The sequence below is a fragment of the Patagioenas fasciata genome, chromosome 1 (genome assembly GCF_037038585.1).
Source record: "Patagioenas fasciata isolate bPatFas1 chromosome 1, bPatFas1.hap1, whole genome shotgun sequence".
NCBI classification, from domain to species: Eukaryota; Metazoa; Chordata; class Aves; order Columbiformes; family Columbidae; genus Patagioenas; species Patagioenas fasciata.
The window spans coordinates 174,245,191-174,268,175 of record NC_092520.1 but is presented as its reverse complement, the minus strand read 5'-3'; the positions used below and the strand labels follow the sequence as shown (position 1 = coordinate 174,268,175).

General features: G+C 48.0%; 1 protein-coding gene across 1 annotated transcript; it reads right to left on the bottom strand.

The window, feature by feature from the left end:
* Window positions 1-1,913: 1,913 nt before the first annotated feature.
* Window positions 1,914-21,227, bottom strand: NFAM1 (NFAT activating protein with ITAM motif 1). The gene is made up of 6 exons (XM_065848781.2): window positions 18,943-21,227; window positions 16,475-16,813; window positions 15,380-15,489; window positions 12,706-12,819; window positions 8,078-8,164; window positions 1,914-5,369 (listed from the first exon to the last, which is right to left on the bottom strand). The coding sequence occupies exons 1-6, from the start codon at window positions 18,995-18,997 to the stop codon at window positions 5,310-5,312; spliced, it is 765 nt and encodes a 254-aa protein (XP_065704853.1). The 5' UTR covers window positions 18,998-21,227; the 3' UTR covers window positions 1,914-5,309.
* Between the last annotated feature and the right edge of the window lie 1,758 nt (window positions 21,228-22,985).

Here is a 22,985-nt window from a genome sequence, read left to right as displayed (position 1 = left end):
ACATATGAAATATTTCATTTTAATGGCACATGTCCACGCCAAAAGCACTGTTAGTGGCATTATTACACTAATCCCCTCACAAGGGAGGGAAGCTCACTGTGGCACAGGTATTTTGGGTACAATTATTACCCCTGGAAGTGCTCAGATATCATTGCATAAAATTGTAGCCAGACAAATCTTTCAGATGGAATAGAAACCAGAGGCCCTGACTAGTTATTAAAAGACATAACATTTTGAAGAAGCCCATATGTTAGCTTTTCCATGCTCACCCTGTTCCAATTTGGTTAATTACATTCTGACTCCTTAAAGCAGGGTGGCTGACCTGCCTGGCCCTACCAGCTGTGTATCCAAATCTTCACGTGGCCCAGAGCAATGCAACACAACCCACAGATTTCAAAGAGCTGACGGAAAAGTGGAGCTCCAAGAGACATTCATCGGCTTCCTCCAGAATGGGGCAGTGCTGGTGTGTGAGCTGTGGCAGCCCCCTCCTGCCTAAATGTCCCTTGCCTCAGGAGCTGAGGACTTGCCCTCCTGTGTCACTTCTCATGGGACTTGCCCGGCATTGTTGAAGCGCTGTGGCATTTTGTCCCCAGGTGGCCATGTCGTCACAGCGCTGGTGCTGTGAACCTTGCGGATCCACAGCTGGTAGTGCAGGGTGGCAGCTAAAGGCCTGGTTATTAATAGTGAAGTACCTAGTAACATACTAGTTACTAATAGTAACCTGCATTTCTATTTTATTGTTAACTAAGAAAAACATGTTATCTCTGACAGTAAGTGGAGGCTGGCTTGCCCTAGAATCAAGAAAGAGAAGACATTAGAACTTCACATTCTCCTCTTCCATTGGAGATCAGGTAGATACTGGTGCTCTCTGACTTCCTCCTTTTTTATTTATTAGCTCTTAATGATTGTTCACTGTGGACAGCAAATCTTGACCACCACAGAATCCCAAAACACAGAAAGGGCAGTATCTGAGCCTTCATCAGCTTTCTGACACAGCAAAGAAGAGGAGCAGCATATCCTGCAGAGGATTTTATCACCACTGATACACAGTAAGTTTTCCCAAACTCAAGAGAAGATGCAGTTTTCTAACAGTGAAAGAAAGTGGTGGCAGCTCCAAGCAGCCCTCAACATCTGGCCGATTTTGCATGTCATATGCCAGTCTGACCCCATGATGGTGTCAGCAGCCACCCTCCTGTCCCTCACATGGGCAGCCCTGTGCCAAGATGCTGGTATCTGATGAAGCTCTTTCTCCAGACTTCATGGATGCACAGGAGGGGGACCTGTCCTGTCCTCAACTCTTCACAGGTGCTGGTGGCACCTGGGCTATGGCACAGAGCTGTGAGGGGTGCTAAGGGTGCCAGCTGCAGGGGTAGAAGACAGTCATGGCTGGTGACATTCTGCATGGCTGTAGGTGCCCACCTCTGGGAGTCTGTGGTCTAGGGACTACCAGGAGGATGTGGGCAGGCAGGGCACAGGAAAGGGAGCAGAGAGGACCTAGGGCACCATCTGGTGGCTTCACTCACTGCCTTCCCTAAATCCCTTCTCACAGGGTCACAGTTTTGCATGGCCAAGGGCTGAAGAAACACCAGGTCTTTCCAAGAGACAGCCCAGCAGGAAGAAGAGACCTCTGCCTTTGGCCCAGACTTGCACACCCTCAGGGTACTGCTGCGTGGGACAGGAGTCCAAGCTAGAACAGTAAGAACCATTTAATTTGGGTGCTGTTCAGCTAAGCACCTCCCTTGATAAAGAACCAGCCCCAGCTGGGTCTTCAGACACTATTGCTATACAGATGATGAATGGTAGCATCACTCTGAGAAGGAACAAGAAGACAGAAGCGATGAAGAACAACACATTGGACTACACCTTGGACATACATTTCATTGTCATTATCTACTACAACAAGGTCTTGTCTACAGATAAAGGCAAAATATAGTTGGCATGTTTCATACAACAGAACAATACCCATGCAAGAGCTTTCTGCAGAAAAGGAGGAAACCAACAAACCAAGCAAGTGCATCAATTTTCTTACCTTCCCAAACTATGATTTGCCGTAAAGCATTGCAAAGAGGTTGTTTTAAAGAGACTAGATGACCTCACTGTCACCAACACCTTCTGCAGCAATACCAGTTCAGACAACTTGGCAAGATGATCACGGTGAGAGATTGCATCTCTCAGGACCAAAGGCTCATGCCTGGTGGAGAGGGCAAAGGGTCCTGGTGCTAACATGGCACCTCCTTTAGAAGGTAGGCACTGTACTTGCACCTAGACCACAACTTACTTTGATAACAGGTCTCCACTTCCCTGAAATCCTGTCAATGCAAAGGGATAATTCAACACCTGGGAATCAAAGATTATACCACCATAACCTGGGAGCACACTCTGTGCTTAAGAGCACCATGCTGGGGGACGCAAGTGCAGCTGAGGCCCTTAGGAACACAGTTTTAAAGAGGAATCCATTCTCAACATTCCTTTTAAAGCAAAACGTGCACAGTAAACACAAGTCAGTTATCCCCACTCAGCTTTGTGGAGCTGATCTTTAATTTATCTTTTTGGGGGGTTTTTTCATGTTTTGGTTTTTTTTAATTTTTCAACACTTAAAAGTAAACTCCTTTCCTCTTGCTAGGAATACTCATTTTCTGCATCTGTTCTTACAGGCCATTCAGCCAGGTAGGACAAAAAGACCAAAGAGCTGCCTTTCTCCTGAACAGATCTCTGCTACAGAGTAGCTATGCCAATATTATATAAATCATATTTCCTAGTCAATCCTATCTGTGCCTGGAGGCATTTCCTCATACCTCCTTGGACAACTCCGTATCATTTGCAAACATCCCTGCTCTCATAGTCTTCTGCTTTATACTATTCTCTCTCACACACTCCAATGTTACTGTGGCTGCCCGTGGTGCACGGTGCCAAAGCAGCGATATTAGCTTGTGGCTACGCGGCTTCAAAACTTCCTTTATCTCGGGCAGCAGCCTTTTACCCTTCCAGGGCCAATCCAAAACCCATTGAAATTAACACAACTACTCCCCCTGACTTTCGGGAGCTTTGGCGCGCAGCCCAAATCCCCAGACTTGCCAGTGTTTCTTGGACATTTTTACTTTTTCACTGAATTGATCAGAACCTGGTGCGATTCTTCCCATGCTTTAGCACTGACTCTTCTGGAATAGCCTTTTCTATTCCAAATACCTTTCTTCCTCTCATGTTGCATTTTAAACAGCTTCAGCTACTTAATATAATATATAGAATTGTTCAGGCATGAATGTAAGAAACACGCTATTTAAAGAGTTAACAGAAAGACAAGACAAATCAATTCACTGCAAAGTGAGATTCTTGCCAGGAAATTTCCAGTAGCACCCAGTATTTTTAGCAGTCATAAAATGTAAAAAGCAAACCACAAAAACTAAGCAGCAATATTTTGAAAGTTTTCACTTTTCATCTAATCCACCAGCTTCTGCTGAATATTTTATTGCCATACTGCAACATATTTATAATTCACCTCATAATTTCTTCAGATTTGTTAAGGAAAGGCATTTTTATACCTGTACAATCCTCTGTAAATTCTTCTGTGAAAACAATTGGTTTCTGGTCATATTAGTGAACACTAAAATTGTTGACTTCAAAAATATTTATTTATAATTGTTGCAATCATTTAACAAACGGAAAACAGGTCTAATAAGCCATGCTGTCTATTCGTTGTTCTTTCTGGAATGAATTCCTCAACACTGGGAAGAGAAAAAGCATTTTCCTGTGGTTAAATAAAGTCCAAATTGCATGTTTGAAATCTCTTCTAATAAAAAGAGCAAAGCAATAAGCGGATTATCTCTTTAAACATAGTATAGGAAGGCTGGAGGCCCCGGAGACATTTTCCATAGCCTCTATCTCTGATGCATAGCAACATTATCTTCAAGTAGAGAGGGTCCTATGACCCTGGAGCTCAATTTTAATTTGATCTTCTTCTTTAAAGAGCTTTCTATGATTCCTCTCAAGTTGTGCTGCATATTCTTATTTTGGGTTGGTTTTGTTTGGTTGCTATTTTGTTGTTTTTTAATCTGAGATAAAACAGCTTCAGCTTTTTGATCCACTGGTTTGATCGTGTTATATGGATATTTAACGTAACCTCTTGCCTACCAGAACTAGAATATGCATCAGCACAAATGGCAGGCAAGTTCCAGCTGACAGGAGAGAGAAGAGCTTGAATAAAAATGTCACCTCTAGGGCCTCCTTCCTCCCTCCAGTTGTTCTGAGTTTCAGAACTGGCCTACCTGGCCGAATAACATACAGGGTTGGGAAAAGGAAGCCTTATACCCTGGCTGGGAAATACTGGCCAGCTGAAACAAAGGCAAACCTACTGGTTTTGGTGGGGCAGAGGTACCGTGCCTGCTCCCACAGGGGCTCAAAATCCCAAGCGGTACTAATGCTCATTGCCAAGAAGAACAGGAAACTGGGGGGGCTCTGCTTGAACTTCTCTGGGCAGGAACCTGGCCCCAGACCCTTTTGGCATATGCAGCCCCAGGAAATGAGTTTCCTCAGGTTCCCACCTCCTGTTTCTTCTTCCCTGTTCTGGAGAGGGCACTGCCACTGAGACATGGTGCCAGGCAGGGATATTTTCTGTTTTCCTTTCCTCCATCTTTATCTCTGTCCATGCATCCACTCCTCACCGTATACTGCTGATAGCGCTGAAGGGAAAGCATTTACTTGGAGGCAGTGATTTGAGTCGGCTGAGTATAGTCACAGCAGGCATCTGTGACTACTTGATGGGATTAGCAGATTATGAGAAAGCATGTTTCACTGTGGGGTTCCTGAGAGGGGAAAAATGGGCAGGTGGATGCTGGGATCTCAGTTAAACTATGCATGAAGGCCTGATGGCCATGTCAGGAAAGCCGTAGGCATGGGATCAGACAAACTGCTGCAGGTCAGGATTGGAAGATCAATCCAGCAAGCAGGGAGGTCTCTGGATTGTCCTCTCATTTACAGAAGATGGAGATTTAAGTATTTCAGCCAAGCCATGTGAGAGAAACCTCCACAGATCCTATCTGCACCTTTTCTAAGGTACTTGTGAGTGCCTGACAAAAGCAGCTTTTCTTTTGCATCAAACGGCTTTGCTGCAAAATAGCTTTACTGCATCAGTGCAGACTGAGCCCCAGCAGGAGTCAGACGCATTCTGTTGTTAATGAAGGGCAGTTTAGAAGGAGCCAGGGTTTCACAAGTCCCTCGTGGTTGTGCCCTGAAGTCGCTGTAGCTCTCTGGGGAGGTGAGTAGTTCTGCTGAACAGAAAGATGTCTGGTCCTCACAGGGTCAGATTTTCCCTGCTAGATATTCTCATACAATGTATCACAGGATTCATCTAGAGTTGCTTGCTTCTTAGGTGTCTGCAGAATGATGAAAAGGAGAAAAAAAGAAATGGAGGAAAATTATTCAAAAAAAGATTAATTGATTCTTAATAAGCAGACACTGACATTTGTTCTGTTAGAGATGGCTATAAGTGATCCAGAGAAACGGAAGCCACTACAGTGAGAAATGTTGCTCCGCCAGAGACGAACGTGACTAATCCAGCCCAAGGGATAAAGATGCCTCCTCTACTTGTCACTCTACCCCCAAAAAAGCTGTCAGACAAGGAGGGGAGGGAAAATTGGACTTGGTAAAAAAATAAATCACTTTGGATTCTGTGAAGGAGGAATTCCCTGACCTCCTCAATCCTGTTTCTTCAACAGTTGAGTCTATTCCTCACAACTGTTCCTTGTGTAGACAAGGCGCTGACAGACTGATATTTTAAGCGCTGTGTGGCACAGGCCTGCTGTAAGCAAGGTTACACAGCAAGCAGCTGAAATGCCACCGGGTGAAGGAAGCCCTACCTACACTAGCATTTTCTCTGTCGCCACCACCAAAGGGAAACATTTTACAGAAGTACGGAGTGCAGGCACCTCCAAAACATGCAGGATTAACCCTTTGCCACCCGAGCTGGCTGACGGCCCAGTGCGAGAGCACACAAATGCTCTCATTTCAGGGGCTCTCTGTCCCACTCCATTCTAGGGCTCCTGCTCTATGCGCTGCTCCCCAAAGCCAGGGCTGGCCTGGACACCCACAGCAGAGTCAGCCACCATTAAGCAATCCCAGCTCCCACTCCCAGGCCAAACCCACTGGCCCACAAGTCTCACTTTTAGGGAAAACTCTCTGTTATATTTTGGGACAGCTGGCTGGAGGGCAAGTGTCCCATGCAGTCACAGCCCAGGATGGTTGAGAGGGAAGCTGATTAAGGTGCTTGCAACAGGAGTGGAAAGCGCAGTCAAACTCTCCTGTGCAGAAATAACGCAGCCCTGCCACTCACTTTCTTCTGACCAGCACAAGAACTGACGACACTTGCTGGTGTTCGCTCTTGGTGTGAGAGCTCATCCCAGCTTCTCTCTTTGCTTTCTTCTCCTTTGTTTCTCCCATCTCTGCTTTGACCCTCACTCAGCCTTGGCTGAGACTGCCAATGCCAGACCCACTCACACACAGATCCTCCTTTGCTCTTGCTTTGATCCTGCTCTGTTTTACAGACCTGCTGCCTCCCGAAGCAGCAGTTGAGTGGTGTGGGCCACACACAAGCAATTCAGCACAGTTCAGACAGTACCACAGTAGGGAAAAAAACCCCACACCTACTGCATCTCATCATCCAGACTGAATCATTGTGAATGGGGCAGCTGATAAAGGAATACAGAAGAATAAATCAGACAGGGAAAAGGGATCAGGACCTACTGTTCTCTCTAACCAACTAATTCAAATTGCAGCAAGAACACAAAACCGGGGACGCTATCTTTTCCATAGCATATGATGCACCGGAGTATAAGACAGCCTATATAAAACAACCCACCCTTCCCGTCAATAACCTCATACCTACCGCTGCCTTTACTACCACCTACCACTGTGGGCCACAGCAGTCACTGCAAAAGGCCAGTGGCTTTGGGACCAGACCACATGGCAAGTAGCTCTGACACAGAGGCGGCTGCTTGATTTTAGATCACCTTTTCCTAAAAGGTGGAAGCTGTGAAAATGCCTGAGACACTGTAAAATACTGTCCTTTCTGAAACAGAGGGATGGTGCCAACTGAAGCTGGCGCCATGGTCCACACTGCATGGGAAACATGGAGAGCTCTCCCCAACAGGACACTGGTGGCAGGAAGCAGGAGGCATTTTTCAGGAACATTTTCCAACATTAGAAGAGTCAATATACGTTGGAAGCAGGATGCATTTTTCAGGAACATTTTCCAATATTAGCAGAGTAAATATACGTTTTAAGCAGATAAGAGGTCTGGAGGGGAAAAAGAACAACAAAGTTCTGAGGACAGGAAGGAAATGTTCCCTGGGTTGCCTGATGCAAGTTCTGTCCCTAGGAATCAGCTGTTGCCTGGCAGGGCAGTGGGCTGCATGGGCCTCTGAACTGCTTCATGTGGCCCCCACAACTGATCTGCATGTTCCGAGTTGCAGCTACTTTCACTATCAGTGGATTTAATTCCTTATCTCTAGCTCATAAGTCCCAGCCCAGCAAGAAGATCCAAGCCCAGAACGTACCCACACCGCCTTTTCCTGAGCTCCAGAGCTGACAGAGGCTGTCTCAGCCCAGCCTCTGTTCAGACCACCTTACCTTGTGCTACCATGAAAGGACTCTCAGGTGGCTACTGCTGGTGAAAGCAAACTGTGTCCAGGGTCTGCCCTGGGTGCACAGACTCCTCCACCCCAGAGGACTTCCCAGCTGTCTAAATAATCTGGAAAGGGCAATAGTGGCAACCAGCATCTGTCCAACTCTCCACGAATGTCTGTCTCGTTTGGGGGGAGCAGCGACACCAAACCCTTCAATGCCTTTCAGCGTTTGTCATACAGCAAAGCATCTGCATGAACCTGGGGCTGCAGGAGCAAGGGTTCTGCTGGAACAGAGACGACAGGCCACATGTGCAGCCCAGCTGGTGAGTGGAGGCCATGTCCCGTTTTCCCCCTTCGGTGGGACTGGAGACACACACACTGCCTGCTAGGGCCATGGCGACTCTTTCCCCATGTGCCCGGTGCAGAGGAGAACTCTCCAAAAACTGGGCCCCAGCCCTTACCTTCCGTGGAGGACTCTTTCTGGGCGACAGGTTGTTTGTGTCATTCTCAAGGACAGAATAGACATCAACGTGCTGCAAATCCAGGCTCTGCACAGGGAAGAGAGAAGAGAGCAGGGGTCAAACACATTACTTAGGTTTAAGACAACTTATTTTCCACTGGCTTGTTCCACATCTCATGCCTGACATTTTTTAGGAACCCCTGCCATTTCCAAAATGTTTAAGTTCCCGACCTGAACTTGGGCAAAAAGAAAATCTTTCTCCCCTGAAATCTTTACAGTGCAACTGCATCATCTTCCTTTTTCAGGCTCACAGAGATGGGCTTTGATGTTACCTACCCTGTGTAAGGCAGTGGAGAACAATGCCAATGCCCCTGCCTTTGCTCCAAATTGTCCCAGAATGCAGAATAAAGACCCTTCTGCCACATGAAAGGATATTGTGCACCATGGGGACCATAGCTAACTAACAGTGTTCTGCATTGCCCAAGACTCTCTAGGTGCCTGACACCCACAAGCTCTTGCTCATGGTTATTCTGGGCACACAAGGGTGAGAAGAGAGGTGAAGCTGAAGTCCTGAAGCACTTGGGGTGTTGAAAATGGGAAACTCTAAATTGGGCATGATTTCTATTTATTTTCTATGTTTGTTTTTTTTTTTTTTTTTTTTCAAAACAGAACTACCCTTTCTTCTTAGAGTGAGCAAAGAATAATAGAAAAAAAATCAATACACTCCCAGGCCCTCAAAGACACCTGTGGTCCCACACAGCTACACAGAGAAACACATATGCACCCGCTGGTCCCCCAGGTAATTGTGTCACAGGAGATGTGTGTCAGTTTGAGTGATGTTCCAGATCTGCCTGGAGGATCAAACATAACAATCCGGAGGACTTTTCCATGTGTGTTTCAAGGATGACAGCAGGTTGCCAAGGTGGCTGTTTCTCTGGCAACAGGAAGATGGGAGGAGCTTCATCCGCAAGAGGGGCAGATGGTATTAGTGGAAAGATTGCAAAGGATCGAGGTGCTCTGTAACACAGCGAGGAGGAAGAGCAAAACATGGGGGCTTGATTCTGGGGCAGCCAATTGCCTGACCCCCCCCATCATTTCACTGGGAGTTGCAGTAGCCCAGCATCTTTCAGGATCGTGGCCAACAGGATGGTGGTTTGAACAGGATGACAGAGGTGCAGAATTTGGGATCAGGGCTTGGAACAAACAGGCACTCAGACAGGAGCGGGCCGTGCTGAACAGTGCACCGGACAGCTCTCCCATTCCCAAGCTTCCTCCAGGAAATTATTGCACCTGCTTGCTTCCCACTCCCAACAACCCGCTTGCCTACAGCAGCCATTCCCAACTATTCATATGTGCACATGCGCAAACAGAAAATCCCATTTCCCCATCCTCATTTTCAATTCTCTTTGTGATGCTCACAGTGAGGACCTCGTCCCATGTGCTGCGCTCCCAGCCACCTGGCTCTGCGTCCCCTTGGCAGGACAGGCAGCAGCCTCCTCCACTGCTCTAGTCTAAAGCCACTTGCATGCAAGAAGGATACTTTTGGCGTTTAACCTCCAAAAAAAATTCCCTCCCTTCACAAGCCCTCTTCCCATGGAGGCTGTTGACAATACTGGTCCTTTGCTAGCCAGTTGGAAAGCTGGTGTCTCCAACCACCATTTGCAAATTAATTACTTTTATTTGGTGACTGACCACCTGCTACTGTCATAGCGGAGGCACACAGGCCTCTCTCCTCCCTGCTGGCAGGTGCCTTCCCGTCCCTGAGCAGCCTCGTCTCCCTCGCACTGGGAAAAGCTCCTGTGCTCTGGAACCCGCCTGCACCGCAGGAGTTCTGTTTGCTGCTCAAAAAAGCTTGTTTGAAGTGTAAAGCGGATGAAGCGAGTCCCTCAGATTGTTGTTTCCAAGCTGCTCATTAACCAGGCAGCTAAGCTGGAAGATGGAGGAAAATACAGGTTTGGGTTCAGGCAATGCAATGGGGTAGAGCAGCTCTGGGGCTGCAGGAGGACAAAGAGGTCTAGGAACACTTTGCAATGTAGCAGGAACAAAGCGGGTGCCCAGGGCTTTTTGCTACCTGCTGCTTTTCACTGCATACATCCACTCCCAGGGACCAGCAGGTAAACAGTGGCACCTGGAAAAGCTGATGGGGAAGGCATCTGCTCTGAGGGATGTTCAGCAGGATGGCTTTGCAAAAGGTGTTCTGGGACTCTTCCAATGACAGGGTGAGCCTTGCTGCTGTGTAGGGTGACACAGAGTGTTTAATGACCTGCCCCAGGCAGTCCCAAGCCCTTAATTCGATGTCCAGTGCTGCCTCCTGTTGCTCCTGCTCCCAGCCTGCAAAGACACTGTGGTTCCCTGCCCTCTTGCTTTCCCCCACAGATAGCACATCTGGCACATGCTGCTCTCCCATCCCATCACCTAATCTCTGACCTTCTTTATCTCATCACTTAGAATTACTTCTCACTTGTCCTTTCCTTTTCCTTGCCTTAGTTTATCCCAATTTCTGTCCTCTCCATGGATTAAGCACTAAGTGTTCAACACTTAATTTAACACTAACAGGTTTTCACACACACCTTGTTTCAAATGCAGTTTGCAGGGCTGGGCTTACACTATGCAGAGTCTCAACAAAATTTAGCAGTGGGACACCAGATTCATCTTTCAAAGGAAATAAGGTTTGTCGACTACTCCCCTCACTTGTCCTGAGGGCCCATCCAACGCAGGGCTTCTATCCCAAAGCTCTCGCCCTTTCTCCCCATTAACTTCCCTGCGACACCTCAGAACCCCACACTGCCCGCTCCTCACCTCGCTGCCCTGCTTTCTCCCCTTGTGCCTTGTCTGCAACGGGAGCTGCTGCTTTGTGCCTGAACGAGTCACCCACAGCAGCTGCTCCACGGTGAATCAACCTCTGGTGGGTGGGCTGGTACCCCCCAGCATGCAAATGGTCTGAGGCTGCTTGTGGCTCTGCCAAAGAGAGCAGAGCCACCTGCCCTGCACACTGGGCTGGCCACCAGCCCCACACAGCTGGCGGGTGGTTCAGGGGGTTTGGGGAAAGGCCGGCAGGGCCATGTCCATGGGGCTGCTGCAAGCACAGGGGCCCAGCCTGCTCCAGGACTGCCTGTGCCTGAGGCTGGCTTTGCTGGCTTCCTAGATTAGCCTTAGCGGGGCCTCCTGAACAGAGCAACATGATGAAACATGTAATTAAGATGGAGCTAAGGATGCATGACGAGGCCGACTGAGCGAGAAATGGATTTGACTTTTTTTTTTGTCTCCTCGCAGAAATCATCCACTTCAGCAGGAAACCACCCATTCGGATTTTATAAGCCCGAATTAAAAAGAAATTACTTGATACAAATGAAAAGGTTTATAACCTGCAACCTCCTTTACCCAAAGCATTGGGTTTTTTTTCCCAGAATAAACATATCACATGCAATACATAAAGCTTTATTTTAAAGCTCTACTCCAAAAATTAAAGGGCCAAAAAAACGGTGCCCTCCCCCGTGAAGTGAGAATGAGAAGGGGCAGACCCATGTTCTTGTTTGTATCTTCCCCCTATCAGGTCTCCTGCCTCCTTGGCAGAGCTTTGCTCCTCTCTGTAGTACATTCTCCAGAGCTTCGCTTTGTTTAGTTTAAATGATTAATGCAGCAGCGCTTACGGGTTTTCCTTGGAGAGACTTTTTCAGCTCTTACAGACCTCACAGTCAGAAAGGTTTCCTAATATCCAGGCAGCATCCTTCTCTACTCACTTTCATTTTATTCCTCCTTGTTTGTCCCACAGATTACTGGGTAAAAAAACCAACCTTTCCTCCTTAGAGGAACAGCCCTCCCATGGGAGTAAAAGGAGCAAAAGGAATCCATTTTACATGGAGCTAGGTGGGTTGTAAATGTGCTTAGGGGTCATGGTTACTTGAGGTAGCTGAGGTCTGGGCCTGATACTTCAGAAGAGTCACTCCAATCCTATTACCTATGACATCGTGGCTACTGGGCTCAGAGAGTGGGAGCAGTCAGCGTTCCCCCGTTTGGGGAATGGAAAAGGAGATCCTATGCAATGAAAGGGAAAATGGTCCAAAAGAGAGACTCTCTTCACTTTCTTCCTGCCCTTTTCCCCTCAAGAGCTAGTTACCCTGCTCAGGACTGCAGTGCCACTGTGACACTGACATCAGTGACGGTATCACAGCAAGAGCTCTAAACAGCTGAGGTTGTTGGGAGCACCACTTCTCTCTGCCCCTTTACTGAGTCATCATTCTCCAGCTGGGAAGGGCATGTCCTTGAGACACTCTATAGTACACAGTGGGGCTGAGATCCCCCCCTTCCTTCCTGACCTGTGGAGACCCATCTACCTCTACCACCAGGAGCCCTCTCTGGCCCCACATGTGCTGCTCTGTGCTGCCATGCTGCTGGCAGAGGCAAAGGTGTTGCCTGGCAGGGCTTTCACACCGGGGAGGCCACGAGTGGGACAAGGATGGATACATGCAACAGGCACAGAAGCAAGGTCACCAGTACCAGACTGGTACACACATATTGCTTACATTTCACATCGTGACGCTGGTGCTGTCTGTACCATGGCAGGGCAGGGAAAGGAAGGGTTGTACCATGATGTCGGCAGATGGAATGGAGGGGGATTCTGGTACTCACGTCATAGACAGAAGAAGGTGGTGGTGGTGGTGGTGGTGGTGAAGTGACTGGAGGAGGCTGCGTTTCCACCTTCTGTCTCAGGATGTTCAGCTGGTTCCTTCTAGGGCACAACACCTACTCAGGACAAGACACCCAATGACACATTTGGAGAAAACACCATCTCCCCAAAGATGAAGAGAACACCAATGTCACGTCAAAGCTAGCTGCTCACATATCCCCCGAGCGCTTCCACAGCAAAGACTGCTGGCACTCTGCATGACATGGGCTGCTTCCTTTCCTGACCACAGGGTAAAATGGAGGAGTCTGCTGACTTAACAGGGGAGCAGTGGAAAGGAGAACTGGGCTCTGTGTGCACATAGAAATCGCTTCCACCACTGAAACGTAGCTGGACAGAGGATGTAAGTATTATATCTAACAAAGCCCAACAATGCTGCAGGACAGGGAGTAAAGCAGGGCACTGTTCAAAGTCTCTGGTGAAATTTCAGAGAGGCAAAATGCAGTGACCTTTGTCAGGATTTGGCCAGAAAGCTTTGGCTAATACGTGGAGTCTAGAGAAGAGCATCAGGTGACCATTAATGACAATATATAGTCAGTGACACACACCAACGTGCATGCCTGGCATGGAGTTGAAGGAAGAAGGTCTCTTCCTCTGAAATGTTTCTTGTATCAGATGATTTCTCCTTGAACACATTCCATTCATGCACAGATAAGGGTTAGCCCTGCTCAGCAAGCAAGAGAGGAGGCAGAAAAGGCAGGAGGCTTTGCTAAGTATCTCTGTTCTAATTCTGAAAGAAGTGGGATGATTATATTCACATCACATGAAAACGATGAACTGCTTTCCAGTCCATTAGTAACTAAGGAGGATGCTAAATAGCTTCTCTTAAAGATAAACATTTTAAAACCAGCAGGTCTGAGCAAGCTGTGGTGAGAAATAGAGGCTGTGTTCTGCAGGAGGGCAAGTGTAATGACTGCATGGGCCCCATGGAGAGGCTGTGGGTCTAAGACTTGCTGGCCCACCTCAAAACGTAGAAATGCCCATTGGCAAGTCATGACAGTGCCTCTCCCCTTAATCCCATGGAGACACTGTCTAGGCCAGCAGACATGGGAGCCTGTCTCCAGCCAGGTCACTGTGCTGCTTACACTCCTTCCTCCCTCATCAGACCGCCTGCAAGGTAAATCTCACGAGATTAGCAGGTCTGCCAACTTCTGCCATTCTGTTTTCAACCTGATGATCTCTGACAGGGTGTGCTGAAGCCCGATGCTCCTTGGAGTCGTAGCACTGTACCAGCAGCACGGACTCCACATAAAAATGCATGCACAGAGTCTGCTGTCGTGGTGGCAGAGAGCAGCTTGAATGAGTAAATATGGAGCATACTCTAGCTAGAAAACAACAATCTCCAAATTCAGATCTAAAAGACGTAATTTTTTTTTTTAAGCCAGCCTTGAGATCTCTGAAAGAATGCAGAGGATGATATTTGAATGCCTGAGGGTGGCAGTACTAGGAGCAGTAGGTTTTCCCCATATAACAGTGATTCTGGTATCATGACTCCAGAGCTTTTTTCCACAGGTTGCCTGTCACATTGAGATTTTTCAGCACTACTTTTGGCTTTTCTTCTGCTCTCTATATCCTTTCTTCCCCTCTCTTGGTTTCCCTTCTGTCCTCAGCTACTCATCCCAGCTTCTACTTCCTCATCCATCTGGTCCCAATGTGTGCCACTGGTCTGCTCACCTGAGGGGCCCCGTCAGTCCAGTCTAAACACCCTCCTCCAAGCTCCAGTGCTTCCTCACTCTGGATTCCAGCCCCAGTTTCCCTTGCAAGGCTCATTCTTTCAGGCTCACAGAATCGCTGCTGTTGGAAGTTGCCTCTGGAGATTGTCTAGTCCAATCCTCTTCTGCTCAAAGCAGAAACAACTAAAGCAGGTGGCTCCTCAGGTCCTTGTCTCTCTCTTTTTTCCCAGTTAGTTGGGACTCCCACAGAGGCTTCCTTGTCATCCTTGTCCTGACCTTCCCCTCTCACTCTGTCTCAATGTTTTCTTTGCCAAACACATGCCCAAGGCTCTGGTCACCATCCCCTCCACAGTGCAGATTGTTTTTCTTCTATGGTGGCCAAGACACAGCTCAGGAACGCAGTTGTACAGTCTCCTTGCAATGAGGTCACAGCACCAGTCTTGAAAGAGGATTAGAAATGAGGGAAGTCTTGCCCTCCTCCTGCCATCAGGGCTGCAACAAACTCACTTGTGTGCCCAGGACGTTACTTGTCTGCCCAGTACTGCGTGGAAAGGCAGCCTCACATGGGCTCCTTTAGACAACTGAGGCGCTAAATCGACAAGAGCCAGGACTGAGCAGGCACAAGCTGCAATTTTCCAAAGACTCATCACAAGGCTACATCTCCTTGAGTAGTCTCAGGGCCAGCACACAGCTAGTGTGACTTCTTGTCCTGTGTCAGATCCTTGCTCTAAAGGAGAGCACGCTGGAGTCAAAATGATTACTAGAATTTCTTTAATGGACAAATCAATAACTTGTTTTGTCTTTCCTATAATCTTTTTTCTCAGAAAGACTGAACTTAATAAACCTGAGACAGACACTCAGCATGGAAAATTTCAGCATGGGAACTTCCAATCCAGCCAAGTTAGAAGCAAGTGAAATAAATTCCTAGAATTTGGTTATAACTTGCCTTTCTTTTCCACAGAAGCAGAGCTGTCGCGGCGATGCTCAGTGCAGCAAGAAGAACGGTAAGGGTAACGAGGATTTCCCACCCATAAGAGGTTTCTACGTACCCTTTATCTGTAAGAAAGAATACAAAAGATTCACAGCGTGAGTGGAAGTTACGATCCTGCTGCATTTTTAACCCTGGAAAGAGCCTTGAGAGGGCTAAAACACAGAAGCAGTGCAGAATACGGTGGCACAGATGCAAACACCCTTCAAAACCTAGTCTGACTGAACAGAGAGCAGGGTCCAGCGAAAGAATCACATAAAAGAGGCAGGATATGAGCAGCTGCACTTAGTGTAGATTAGAGAGAAGTGACAAGACTATGAGAGCCAAGCAAGGTGGTAGGTAAAGGCTGGCAAAGGTCTTCAGTGATAGGGGCAGAAAGACAGACGGTGGAAAGCATGCAGGCTACACAAACTAGCAAGGTGGATGCTGTGGGCACCCTCTGACCAGTGTAGCAAAGCTACTTCACCACAGCTCTTTGCATTTACACTTTCTAAGAAGTTTTTCACACCCAGCATTCAGTAATACAAATCCAGCATGCAAGTCCTTATCACTTTTCTATAACATTCCTCTTACCTTGGCATTAAGCTCTCCCTCGCTTTCCAGCCTGTGCATTAATGCACAACCGATCCCTTATACCACATGGAAAATGGGGAGATTCCAGTGAGCCCCTAACCTGTTTGTGAGCTCCTAACCTGTTCATCTGATTACAGCGATCACCCTAACCACTGATCTTGGGTTGAGCTCTCTCCGTCTGAGACAGTGCCCAGGATCCCTGGTTAGACCCCTACTTTAATCCTGCTGTTCCCAGGAAGCTGCAACCGGGCAGATAAAAATTCCTGCACCTTCATGTCCTCATCTGTGCATCAGAAACAGCAGCACAGGTCACCTGTGTAAAGCACTTTCAACACTGATGGCATTAAGAATTGGGCATAAAATATTATTCCCACCTGGCTTCATAGCATATTTGGGTGAAGAAGAGCAAAGATAATATTTTCATAGCCAGATCCATCTGGTTTTTAACTACACGCCCCTCCATTCTGGTTGTTCACTTACCTCTAGCAAGGACAAACACTCCCTTTCCCATTTTCTGGATGTCATTCCATTTGACCTCGCAGTAGTATGTACCAGTAGAAAAGGTGTTTCCGAGTGGCATGATTCTGTGGTCGTAAGATATGGTAGCAGTCGTATTCTCTTTTCCAGAAGGGATGGCTACATTTTCTGACCTACTATAGATGGATGCTTTCTGGCCCAGTGAATTTATCCAGTAATAGATGATTGAAAATGTGGTGTATTTCGGTATGTAAGGGAAGGTGACTTTACAGGGGATGGATATCCCTTCCTTGAGCAGTGCAACCTGGATTGGAGGATTCTGCTGTACATCGACATCTTCCCCTGTAAGGGTAATAATTGTTAGTAGCTACCTAATACCACTTTAAGTCAGGAGAGGACTGCTGCCCCAAAGACGAGATTGCACAGTGAAAATCACTGTACGTCAGGAAGCGCGCCCACAGCATGCAGTGTTGGTCCTTGTCAGAAACTGAGTGATTCAGAGCACGTGCCCTGTGTGATCTGCCACATCTCTTAGGTAATTGCTGTGTGATTTGCGATAGCCTGTTGCATTCACAGGCTTCCCCTTTTCCCTTGTGAGCTCCTCCGTACAGCACCAGCACGCAGCGAGACAGGAAATGAAGCAGGAGGTGAAGTGATTTTTGCAGTGCTGTGAGGCTGTATTTACAGCGGGTGAATAGAAAGCAATTCTCCAAGACAAATGCTGGGTGGACATCTCCCGAAACTCACGAGTTACAAACCTCTGCTTGGGCATTTACATGTTCCCACATGATGACTCCACAGCAGCGAAGGTGCTGTACACAAACAGGTGTTGTTGGTGGGACTGCGTGTTTCGGAAGCACAAGCAAGGAAGGAAATTGCATATTCTGCATGGGGGCCGCATACTGGAGCCACAAGAAATAAGACACAGCTTAAGCATTTCAAACTTTTGCTGCTGTAAATGGGCAGCAAAGTGTGAGACTCAGTGCTAGATACGGGAACTTGATGCTAGATATGGGAACTATCTGCAGAAGACCACAGATCTTCAGTATCTGTACGTGACAGTATCTTAGGCAGAGAGATGGGAGATTGTGCCCTTCATGTGCTTCCTCCTCACACAGGCAGGGCTGTTGGAAGTGATCCATCACTGCAGTTCAGGAGACAATGATGTCAGGGAGTTACGAGAGACGATGAATAAGCACAGATGAGGAACCACACCATAGTTCAGCTCTCTGTTTTGTTTAATAAAAATATAAAAAAAGCCAAGAGTGAGCCATGGGCTAGTAAGGAGCTCTGGGGTATAGGATCTCCTTGGCTTCACAGCTAAATCTGGGTTTAACACTCCAGATCTATTTGTTTGGCAGCTGACATAACACCACATACAAAGCAACCTAAGAGAAGGCTCATGCAAACCACTGTTGTCTTTTAAAAAGGGGAACTGGAAATGTACGCAGAAGTCATCTTACAAAATGAAGGCTCCTTTCAGAGACATGGAAATAGAAGGGGAAAAGAAACAGCAGAGAGAGAAAGTAGGGGACAGGCAGGCTTTTCCATTCATGCTTTTGATGGGATTCCCTGGGGTTCTGCATCCATGAACAGGCTCATAACAAGGCATTAAAGCTGTCACAGAGCACAGCCAGCCTTGCTTTCCCATCACCGTGCACTAACGCTGCATCGCAACAGCAGCCTCACCTCTGCACAGCAGGACTCGGTCTCGGAAAAGGCAACTCAGACTCGGCGCTGCTGAAAGCCGAGTGCCACAGAGAGTTGTGGGGGCAGTAAGGGAGGGAGGGCACGGCCACTGTCCAGAAAGGACTGTCAGAAAGTAACATCCATTAGGGCAAATCCTCTACAGACAACACAGGCAGGGACAATAACCTGAGAGTAAGGAAGAGCTTAGGTTACACCACTAGAAAAAGGCTCTTAGCTGTAAAAGCAACGGAGATACAGCAGTCCTGAGGGACATGCTCATTTGTTGTGAGCGCACAGTCCTGTGTACACCAGATACAATATTATGGAAAGGAGGTAACAGACAATCCTGCAGGCACTGCGGGAGTGATAACCCGAGCGGTCTTGTCTGGGCCTTATTTTCTAAAATCATTCATCATCCTTCTCTCTACCCAGCAGAACACACATGAATATAGTTTCTATACAAGACGTGTCTGAGCACTGCTGTAACAAAACAGAGGAGAGATCCATCTTTTTACAGTATCCCAGGAGCCATTAGCTTGAGAAGAACATGCCAGGGAAAAAGCCAAACCATTTTATTTAGGTTATCTAACCCTTCTCCCATGTTCCTCCTTTCTTGAGGATTCTCTCGCTCAGCTTTGAAATGCTTTAAAGACAGAAATAGCAGCAGCGCGCGAATTCCTAGAGGGGATCTCTGGAAATTAGCAAAAGATAGCAGCTGGAAATGCTCTACTATGAACAAACGTGAGAGTAAACAAAAGCAATAAAAAAATTGGTTTTTTTACCTCCACACTGAAGCAACCAAAGAAACAGGAAGATGGCTTTTAGATGAGAGGCCATGGCAGGGGCCAAAGGCTGTAAGAAAGCAACTAGACACGAAGATCCAAAGGGCAGAAGAGATGGGGGTTTGTCAGGTATTTCCACACCCAGGCAGCTGGTTGATCCCCTCTCGTTGGTGAAGGGACGGGCAGGATGGACACACACTGCTTTTGGCAAGCTTTTCCTGGCAAATGCGGGCTCTTCTGCTTTTCGGTCAAGCTCCTCCCTGCACCGGGGTCATTTCTCTGTGATATTGCGATGCTGTTAAACATACCAACCGGTGACCCAAGATTAGACCATAAGCTCCATAACACATAGAGCTTTGTCTGCTCATGACTGTGAAGTATCACGCGCATTTAAAGCAAACTTTGCCACCTTCCAAAATAACTGAAGCCACGTGTTGGGAATACAGAAAAAAACGTGCCTTGACTGATGCGTTTTGAGGTGAATGTGGTCAAATTCAGGGAAGGATTCAACAGGCTCTGGAGTGACAGACAAGCTTAACAGCAGCACAGTGGGACTTGCACCATAATTTGTTTACACAGTTGTTTTGGAACAGCTATTCATGATTATCCCACTGCACAGACCATCCAACTTTTGGAATAAGGGCACCCTACTTTAAATTATCTTAATCAAGTGGTTTGCATATACAGGAAAGCTACTGAGCAGTGCCACAGGGTTTCGGCTCAGGGAAGAGCAGCACCATCAAACTCCTTCTTTATGTGACCACTCAAGCGTGGGGTCACCTGTTTTACCTTCATCATGGAAAACAAGTGCCCATATCAGCAGTCAGTAGAGGAATGGCTCTGCTGTGCTCCTGAGCACACAAAACACCCCTCAGTAGCCACCTCCTGCATGAGGTCACTTTGGAGGAAGGCACTCGTATTCCAGAAGTGAGAACGACCAGGCAGCGAATCCATCCCTAACAGCTGGGATGTTTCAGATCCACATGATGCTGGCTCTGAATCAGCTTCACAATGCAGGCAAGCCTGAAGAAATCTATTGTAGGGAAATCTAAGAGCCTTTTGAAGAAGAAAAACCTCTTTTTGTGGGAGAATCCTGCTGCCTGTACTCATGAAGAGTCTCTGATTTCAACGAAAGCTTGTTTTTAGCTATGACACCTGCAATGCAACAGCTGAGCAGTATCTGCCTCGAAAAAAACCCCAATGTCTGAGGTCCTCGCTTCTCTCTAGGCAGCTTCCTCCTTTTGCACTTCTCCTTAGACATGCGCACCATCCACAAGAAAGCACTTCGCTGCAATTTCGAGGGTGCCCGCTCACACGGTGTGCTGGGCTGTAGAGACTGGTAGGGGATGGCCCTGCAGGGATAGATCTAAGAAGACAGATGAGCCCGTAAATGGCAAGTTGTCAAAGTCACTCTCGATCAGCTGTTTTATCCCTCCACAGTTTGTAGGAGTGAGGTTTGCTCCAGAGCAATCTTTGGTTTACAGCATTTATCCTCCTCTTCAGCCTGGGACGGGTCCTGAGGAGGAAGGGGTGCTGGCACAGGGGGTGGCAGGCAGCTGCGGCCACTGCATCCCCCTGAGCCCAGGCACGGCTTCGGTAGCTCACTGAGAGCCCTGACAGATGGGGAGAGGAGGCTTTGTGCGGCTCTGCAAGGCTGGTGCAGCAGCTGCACTCCTCCAGGGAAGGCTTAGCTCAGATTAGCCAAAACCAACTCTTCTCCCCAATACACGCTGACGTGAGCTGCATGGGGCTGGTCTCAGCTGGAAGTCGCTCCTTGCAGGTCTTAACGCCAAGCAGCAAGGACAATCAGGAGCGGTAACAAGACACTTGGGGCCCACTTGGTATTTCAGATGTGTAGGGAGAGATCAGGCAGCTGTGGCTCTGGGGGGCTGTGGGGTTACAACAGCGCTCGGCAGCATTTGTCAGACCTGAACCATCTCAAGGTAGTTGGGGCAGAGAGGCAGAAGGGGGCAGGGGCTGCTACCCTCCTGTGGAAGAGCACTGTGGAACAGCAAGGGCTTCGTCAGCTCTTCTATCACACTCATCCCCATGGCAGCACAGCTCTGCGGTTTCCAGCATTGATGTATTTCTAGAGGACAGAACATGCTGCTCCTGTCAGTGATGTGTTTTAACTGTTATCAGCATTTATCTGCTTCAGGAATTCAGAGCGATAAGTGGATTAAGTGCGGTAGGTTTGTAGGGCTGCTAGGTCAACATCCTCCTTCCGTCCTCTCCCTTCTCTTTCTACAAACAACCCTGTTGCCACTCTAAATGCCAAGTCTGAGAAATATCGCTGTCTGGAATGAAAAAAAAAAAAAAAAAAAAAAAAATATATATATATATATATATATACAGATCTAGCATTTCAAAAGAGATCACACGTAAGACTCAGCTGTGGGATTAGTGGCACGGCCAGACCAGAAATACATTCACTGCTGGAATTTGCTATGGTAGAACTCGCTGAAAAGAAATGGCTTTGAAACGACTACCCAGCAGCTATTAACTGTGAGACAGGATGACATTCTGTTCCTTAGAGCCTAAAGGAAGCCTGAATCTTTGAATGTTAAATTCTAATTCAATTTGGTCTGGGGATTCTGGACTGGATTTTAACCCTGGAGACATAAATGCGAGGAAGATGAGGAAAAGCTGGGGAGTTCTGTGTTTCTATTACGAGCCTGTAGCAGGACTGAACTGATCCCCACCCCTCAAAAAACTTAGGTGGAACTAGCCAAGATACCTGTGCCAAAGGAAATAAATTACAAAGCTCTGAAGGAACAGGTCACTGTATGACCTTCACTCACGCATTGTACACTGTACATTGTACGCTGCTGTGTGTGAGCTGGGACCTGCAGCACAGCAAGGAGGGACCTGCCCGCCCAGCTGCAGCCCCAGCACAGCCCGGCCAGGATCCATATGGCTTGGTCCTTCCTCTGATGCAGCAAACGCTGATCACTTCCTCAGACTAAATACAGGATTGGGCTGTGTGCTACCAACAGTTTCTGCTTGGAGCTGGAAAGGGGCCATTAATTTCACTCAAGCGCTGTTAAAAGCTGGTGACAGCGGCCAGCATCCCCAGCCGTGAGGAAAAGCACATTGTTCTGGCACACAGGAACCAACAAGTTTGGGCAAGAGCTGAACCTACCAGGACTGCCTGTTCACAGCTGTGTCAAATGCACACCCGCAAGTGAAGGTGCCACACACACACGTGCCCACGCATGCCCCCGCAGCCAACTCCAGGGAAGGCATTTATTCAAACAAAAAGGCTGCTGCTAGCCAAGTCAAAAGCAATGCTGCAGAGACCACAACAAAGCCTCTTCATTGCTGAAGTGTTTAACACCACAACCATCCAAAAGAGAAACACTGCTTGGCACAGAGAAGAGCTGCAGCAACTCGATGAGCCTGACTGTAGCAAACGCTTCAGAGCGTTCCCCAGCATGGCCGCTCCGCATTTGCTGCCTTGTCAGAAACCGGCTCAATCCCCAATGCTGGAAAACCAGCCAGCAGCAACACACGCGCCTCTGAGGATTCGGAATCTCTTTGACTCCTCTCACCTGGGCCGCGCTGTGCGGCTCCGCTTTGCCTGGCCACAGGAGCAACGACAGAGCCAGCAAGCGCGGCCAAACCTCTGCCAGCATTTTTACCGCTGTTGTGTGCCGAGTGCCTCTCAGCAGGGCTGGATGATGCTGAGGCAGAGCTGCCAATGCCCGCGCTGCATTCTTACTCGCTGAACCGCTCTAGGGAACAGAACAATCAGCAACTCGAGGGGAAACCAGAAAAAGAAAGGTGTTGACACCGCCGTGGGGAAGGGAGGGGGCTCTCCTGTAATTCCCTTTCACCAGCGAAATGAGTCTGCCTCAGAAATCACCCCGCTTCTGCTCTTTTTCTGTTAGTCTACTGGAAAGATTCCAGAGGACTAAATTATCATCGCACGCCTGACGCGCTCTTGGGGCTGATGCTGCGCGCTGCGCCTCAGCCTCACTGTGTTCCCTATGGCTCCCTGGCACAGGCTCCCTGGCACAGGCCGTGTGCCGAGCCGGGGCAGC